Source organism: Rana temporaria, chromosome 4, assembly GCF_905171775.1.
Source record: "Rana temporaria chromosome 4, aRanTem1.1, whole genome shotgun sequence".
Taxonomy (NCBI): Eukaryota; Metazoa; Chordata; class Amphibia; order Anura; family Ranidae; genus Rana; species Rana temporaria.
In genome coordinates, this window is record NC_053492.1 from 359,898,414 (window position 1) to 359,906,029 (window position 7,616).

Here is a 7,616-nt window from a genome sequence, read left to right on the forward strand (position 1 = left end):
TTTGTGCGGGCGTAGCGTATCTTATTTACGCTACGCCGCCGCAACTTAGAGAGGCAAGTGCAGTATTCACAAAGCACTTGCTCCGTAAGTTGCGGCGGCGTAGCGTAAATTGGCCAGCGTAAGCCCGCGTAATTCAAAGTAGGAAGCAGGTGGGCGTCATCTATTTAAATTAAGCGTGACCCCATGTAAATTAATGGCCGGTCGAACTGGGCATGCGCGCGCATGCTCAGTATCACGTAGAATTTTCTCCCTAAGTTACGCCGGCTCAATGCCTGTGACGTGAACGTAACCTACGCACAGCCCCATTCACGTACGACTTACGTTAACGACGTAAAAAGATGCGATTGTGCCGACATCCATACTTTGCATTACCTGCGCCTCATATACCAGGGGTACTCTGCTGAAAAACGTGTCACAGGAGAGCAAAACGGGTTGCACTCCTGTGACCCATAGGAGAAGCCCAGCCTAAAAAGCTCAGGCTGAACTTCTCCTTTAACTACTTTGTTGATTGTGGCCTGGCTCGACCCTTACCTGGACTATTCTCTTGCTGTTCCCCTAGTGTATAGTCACCATATGGTAGTGTTGCTGTCCTCATTCACTCTTTGGTGGTGCAATCCTGAGGGCCATGACCTGGTACCAGCCTGAAACAAAGAGTTTTGGGAGCCATTAGGGCTCCTTGCCCATCTTCACTATAAGGAGCTCAGGTGAAGACCAGCTAGTGCTTAGACTGTGTGCCTCAGTCAAGCCTGTGTCACACATCAGGGGGTATTGCTCTAACATTAGCGTTTTTCTTACCATCATTTTTATTAACCACCACACAGAGAACTGTGACATTTTCTACTTGAGACCAACTGACTCATATCAATACTATTGTTGGAAAAGAACACCCTAACCAATACCCAGTCTGCCTAAAATATTTTCTGTGCCCTGCCACTGATGCCAGCTACATCTGTCAACAGGAATCACAGGTCAAAAGCAATACAACTATTACTTTCTAAAGTCTTTTAGCTGGTTTTGAGTTTTTCTATAACAACAATTTTCCACCCACAATAAAAATTATCCTTTTTTTCACCCACTAAAAAAGATTTTGAAAATAAAATACAACAGCAAATTGCAAAGTACTGTGGTAAGTGATGGTGTATATAACCTTTTAGTAGGATGCTTTAATTTTATTTTGCTGTTGCATTTAGGTAATGACGTTAATATATTTAGCTGCACTTTTTACTGCCTAATGGATGGTGGGTAACTCTGTGTTGCCACAGCAACCCTCCAGAAATAAAGTCGGGAACCTCTTGACGGCCATAACCTGGGTTTCAAAACATTAGCAGAACATGGTAGATGCAAAAAACTAGTTATAATAAACAAACAAAATGTACCTTGCTGCAATGAAGAGAACAGTTCAGTAAGTTCTGGCTCAAGGAAGACTGTGGAAATCTGCAGTGATATAATACGAGGCCTGTAACCTTCACCTGTACTATATGATTGATTTATTCAATCTTTGAAGGATTATCTAATTTTACCAAGAAAATAACAAAAACCTTTTGTTTATGGCAGTTTGTCATTAACATTGTCGAGGACTCTATATAAACAAATATCTTGTTATATACAAATATGTATTTATCTCGCTGAATGATAAGGGAGGCTTTTTGTTTTCTACAAAAAAAACATTACAGAATTGCATCTGCTATACTATAGTTAGCTTCTACATTTTTGTATAAATAGGTTATAAACTGTGATTTGATCCTAATCTATATTTTGTTTAAGAATGTGAACGTAACTAGAGTCACAGTTATAGTTGATAAGGTTGAATAAAAACATCAGTCCTTTCAGTTCAACCTGAGTGCGTTTGTGTATAACTTATATCCTTGCGTTTTCTAGGAAACACATCCAAAAGTATTTTGAACTCATCCAAATTCCCTGCTGGCACCATCAACACATCCTTACCACCTTAACAGCAAAGAACCCCTCACGCAGTTTAAGATTGAACCAATTCTCATCCAACTATTGAGTGGCCAAATGTCCTATTTAGAATCTTTAGGTAAACCACTTTCCTCCCAACACTAGGAGTCATCATTCAAAGATCTGTATTTTGCAAACTTATCCTCTTAGAGCCAAATCTACAAAGACCCGGCGTAACGGCGAATTTCTAATTTAAGTTACACTGCCTTAAAATTTCTACCTAAGTGCCCGATCCACAAAGCACTTACCTAGAAATTTCTGGCCTTGTAACTTAAATTCCACCGGCGCAAGGCGTTCCTCATTTCATGGGGGCGATTCCCATTTAAATGAGGCGCGCTCCCGCACCGGCCGTACTGCGCATGCTCGTGACGAAGAAGCGCGAAATTACGGTACGTCGGGCTTTGTGGATTGCGACGGGTCAATAGAGTTGCGTCGGGAAAAAAAAAAGATACGGAGTGGAAAAAAAAATTCAAATTCGAAAAAAAAACGTGTCGCGAGACAGAAGGGTCTGCTTTTACATGGTGTACTAACTTTACACCATGTAAAAGCAGCCCTAATTTTGCGTATGCAACTTAATACTTACGGAGAAAAAACAAAGCTGAAAAGCTTTGTGGATCTCCGTAAGTGCTAATTTGCATACCCGAGGCGGCATTTCGACACAAAATGCCCCCAGCGGCGGATGCGGTACTGCATCCTAAGATCCGGCAGTGTAATTCAATTACACATGCCAGATCTTCTCCCTAACTATGGAAAACTGATTCTGTGGATCAGTTCCATAGTTAGGACCAGGGATACGACGGAGTAACAGCAGTTACTCCGTCGTATCTCTTTTGAGGATTTGGCCCTTAGTGCCAGGGGAATAAGTCAATTGTTTGTACTTGATCCTCATAACTGAGGTCCTTCATCCTCCTTATTAGCTTTGTTGCACTCTCTTCACTTTCTCCAGTTTAATCCTATCTATCCTGGGTCATGTATTATATTCCTCAGATGTTTTAACTAGTTTATGTGCTCAGTTTGTCTAGGCCAGGTTTCAGATTCAAAAACTAGTTGTGTCACAACAACAGGGACAGTTGTCTGTCAGTAGCACTAAAATGTTATATAGAGCATCTATACATAGGACATACTGACAGTGGTTGTTAGTGAGAGACTAATGCCCTGTACACACGATCGGTCCATCCGATGAAAACGGACTGATGGATTTTTTTCATCAGTTATCCGATGAAGCTGACTGATGATCAGTCGTGCCTTCACACCATCGGTTAAAAAGACGATCGTGTCAAAACGCGGTCACGTAAACCACATATGACGGCACTACAAAGGGGAAGTTCAAATCCAAAGGCGCCACCCTTGGGGCTGCTTTAGCTGATTTTGTGTTAGTGAAAGACGATTTGCGCTTTTCTGTCTGTTACAGCGTGATGAATGTGCTAGCTCCATAACAAACGCTAGTTTTACCAGAACGAGCGCTCCCGTCCCCTAATTGGGGACGGGAGCATGTGTGGATTTTTAACCGATGGACCTGCCTACAGACGATCGTTTTTTTCCTATCGGTTAGTTAACCATCAGATAATTTTAAAACAAGTTCCTAGTTTTTTAACCGATGGATAAAAAACCGATGGGGCCCACACACAATCGGTTAGTCTGATGAAATTCTCCTTTGAGAATTCTACTTTTCTGGCTGTCACGTTGAGGCTTTATTTATTTATTTATTTATTTATTAAAATGCTTATAAAACACAGCGCAGTCTTACACACGTGCCTCGATGCGCTGGCGGGATAAAAACAGAACAGAAAAGGGGCAAAAACTACATCGACCAAACAAGTGACAATAAAACAATAACAATCAGTGAATAAAAAATATAAAACATACAAAGCTAAATATATAAAATTTTTGAGCTATCAAAATACTTAATATTTAAGTGCACTTTGGGTTTCAGCACTAGCCAATGGGGCTTTGATGCGTAGGTGGTGGCAGAGGTCACAGGTGTCCTATCCAATCCTGCTGCTGACAGCCTGTCAAATGCTTTAAGAGTCTCATAGTTGCTGCAGCTGGACAGGGAACCTAGGCAGTGCCATATTTATGAGGGGCAAAAGATGCAATTGCCTGGGCCTCCCTGACAGAGGCCCCCCAAAACTTCCTTTTAAATTGGTAAACATTGGTCTTAACAAAATGTGTGGGTGTCAGGATAAAGAACAGTTAAGCCTAACTTCAGATGCAAATCAAATGATGAAGGTTTCTGGCAAATGTTTTACATTTCAACTTCTTATATTATTTTAGTATTTTTAGATGTTTGTTTCAACATGTCTGTGTTTCAGAATGTATTGCCTTGTTTACAAGAGACAAGTGAGTGGGACAAGGGAAAAGTTTGAAAAATGTTGGAAGTACTAGGCAACAGCCCTGACACCATTGTGTGGGAGTGAAGTTAATGACCAACATCAATTTATCACAGTGAGAAACATAAGAGAGAAGCTCACTCACCTGCTTGAGCCTGATTGAGTCAATGAGCGAATCCGCAATCTTGAATAGGTTAAAACTTTGTTAGCAAGTTTTATCCAAAATTACAAGATTGATCGAAATTTGGGACAGGCGTGACCCTGGATTGGAATTTGGCCAGAATGACATAGTAGAGTGTTGGATGAAATCAGCAGAGAGTAGAAGGACCTTTCTTCCTTCCTTGTCTTGCACCGAGTGTAGTAGCGAAGCCGACTCCTAACCAGTGTTATTTCCATGTCCCGAATTCTTCTGTCAGACTTCCCACAAGTGATTTTCTAATTCAGCCTGTGGATCTGTACACACCCCCTCCTGTGTGCCTGTGAAAAGTGTTCTGTGCCTACTAACTGTGGAGGTCAGTGTCCTCGGGATGATACAGTTTGATGAGTTGGTAAAGATTTTGTAGATGCTAAGTACAGGAAGGAAGACTTTTTGTAAATGTAATGTGATGCATAACTTTGATGTATGACTTCCCAGTTCCAATTGCCTGTTTAATGTGTATTCTTACAGTCAATACAATCGAGAAAATAATTCACACAATGTCTTCTTTGGAACTGAACCTTTATTTTTCTAGAACAAATGCGGTGTATCATTAATTTCAGTATTCATTTTTATTTGTCATATAAACACATTTCTATGTTGAGGGCCCCCCAGGGTCTAAACCCATCACTGCACCTAGTGGTATGTGTGTTTTGGACAGTATGCGCCCAGTGACGAATGCTCGGAACACAAGAAGTCTGCATTGCTGGCATTTGTCCCTGCCCTAAACATTCATACAGTTGGGTGAACTGTCCAGCCCAGTCCAGCTACAGTAGATGTCAGACTTGCTTATAGTATACTGACCAACATATACTAGCCACACTTACAGAATTTATAGAAATGTGTTCCATAGGTAGCACTGTTGGTGCTAAAATAATATTGTACATTTTTTAATTGACTTTTATCAATGGAGCCGGGCAAAATAATTCTAGGCTCATCAGGCATAGGCATTCAGATCAGATGCAGGCACTATTTCACAGAATCAATTAGCCAACACTGCAGATTTGTCCATCCATGCTCTTCAGCGTGAAGGGGGAAATCAAGTTATTTTTCTTATGCAGCCCCACGGTTGCTTTTATCTTAATGTTAATATGTGTGGTCAGCATAAAGTGATACTAAAGTTATTTTTTTTTAAATAACAAACATCTGATACTTACCTCCACTGTGCAGTTTGTTTTGCACAGAGTGGCCTAGAATGCCGTCTTCTGGGGTCCCCCGATGTCTCTCGTGGCTCCTCCCCACATCAGATAACCCCCTAGGAGAAGTGCTCTCCTGGGGGGTCACCTTGAGGGCATGCACCCATGTCCAGCATTTGACGTCCATAGCTGCCGAATGCAGGACTCAGCCCCACCCCCAGGGCCCACGTCATTGGATTTGACTGACAGCAGCGGGGGCAAATGGCTGCGCTGCTATCAATGTATCCAATCAAGAGCCGAGAACCCTGGGCAGAGAGACTGCGTTTCCTCACCGTGGAACATTCCAGGGTTCAGGTAAGTAAAATGGGGGAGCTGCATGCATTAAGGTGAAAAAACAACCCCTTTAAGTTCAGTAATATTAGAGTCACTAGCATTGAGGAAAACAGACTGTTTAGTTTGTAAAGGAATTTTCATTTTGCAAGAAAATTTCTTCTAAGGTTAGCGAATGTTGTAAAAATTCACTTTGTGAAGATTAAACAATCACATGCAAGGAAAATATAAAGAAAATATAAAGAAAAAAACTGTCTTTTTGTTTGCACATGATTGAATGATGGAAGCTTTACCAAATCCCCTTGCAAAGTGAATAGCCTATTTGCCTGTAGTAAATCAACCCCACTGACCTTGAACACGTGTGCATACTGTAAAGTAAGAAATGAATCTAAATCTAGCATTTCGGGGTTATACATTACTAATAAACCCCCAACACAATAATACATACATAATAAAATGCATCAAAGGCCAAGCATTAAATGGAGTGCACATAGTTGTAAATGTGCGCTATGGGAATAGAGAAATATGATTTATATTTTACCTTTAAGCAAGGAGCATGCTCCTTTGTAAATATTTCACTCCTTAACACTGTTTTTATTCTCCTTCTTTATGTTTTTACAGCTAATAGATTTTCGGGAGGTGGTGTCTCATTTGTTGGGACTGAATGTAAATGATTTAGCACTACCAGATTACGAGATTATCAAAAGGCTTGAAGGACTGGTCCATTCTCATCATCATCATGTTTCCTGTGCATGAGAAAATATTGATATCACGTGACAGAAAGATATATTTTCTTAGTTCTAATTTACCTTTTGTAGTGGAAAATCTGATTCAGTTTGCCAAATTTATTTCAAGAGAATATATTTTTTTATTGAGGAAATTAGAGCATCTTAAATTTGAATACTATCTAGTATTAAATAATGCCAACATTTACTGTATATCAAGTTTTGTGCTTAGGTTTTAACTATGATAACATAGATTAGCTAATCACCACATGTAACTTAAAGACAGATGCTCATACATTAAATATTTTTTTTAATAATGAAAGCATGGTAATAAAAAGTAAAGTCTATTCAACTAAAATTTTAAATTTGTGTGGAAGGAGACTGCTTGAATCACTATTTGGATAGCTTGGCTCTTTGGGTCATTGCTGGTGTCTTCCTTTTACCTGTGTTTCCATTTCAGAATCTGGTGCAGCAGTGCATGGTAGCCAATTGGCTTCTAACTTCAGCTTGTTTAATTAAGCTTTGACAATGCAATTTGGAAGTTGAATGGTTACTATGCAGAGCTGCACCAGATTTTGCACTCTCAATTTTTTTTGTAAATCTCCCTCCAAGCATTAGCTGGTTGGTTGTTGGCAACATACTTTGTTGCCTTCTTAGCTTTTCTCTTTTACTAAAGGCAAAGGATTTTTTCCAGCTACCAGTCAGACAAATAAAAAAAAAAAAAGCTTTTGGTAAGAGAGCTGAAATCCAACCTCATATCAGTAAATTCCCCAACAAACACTACAGTCACCAGACCCTTCTTGGATATACATGCTGATTACCTTACCCAATGCAGTGCATATATGTTTTTATGATGTTTTAATCTACTAATAAATAGCTACACCTAGATGGTGGCACCCTCTTTCTTTTGTTTATCTTGTCATAGTAAAAACTATCATTA

The 7,616-nt window shown here is 40.0% G+C and overlaps 1 protein-coding gene across 1 annotated transcript in view; it reads left to right on the forward strand.

Moving 5' to 3' along the window:
* Positions 1-7,207, forward strand: part of CCDC170 (coiled-coil domain containing 170) — a 97,443-nt gene extending 90,236 nt beyond the window's left edge. The window contains exon 13 of the mRNA XM_040350880.1: positions 6,573-7,207. Coding sequence (XP_040206814.1) covers positions 6,573-6,707 — 135 coding nt within the window. The 3' untranslated portion in view covers positions 6,708-7,207. The remainder of the gene's footprint in view (positions 1-6,572) is intronic.
* Positions 7,208-7,616: the final 409 nt, after the last annotated feature.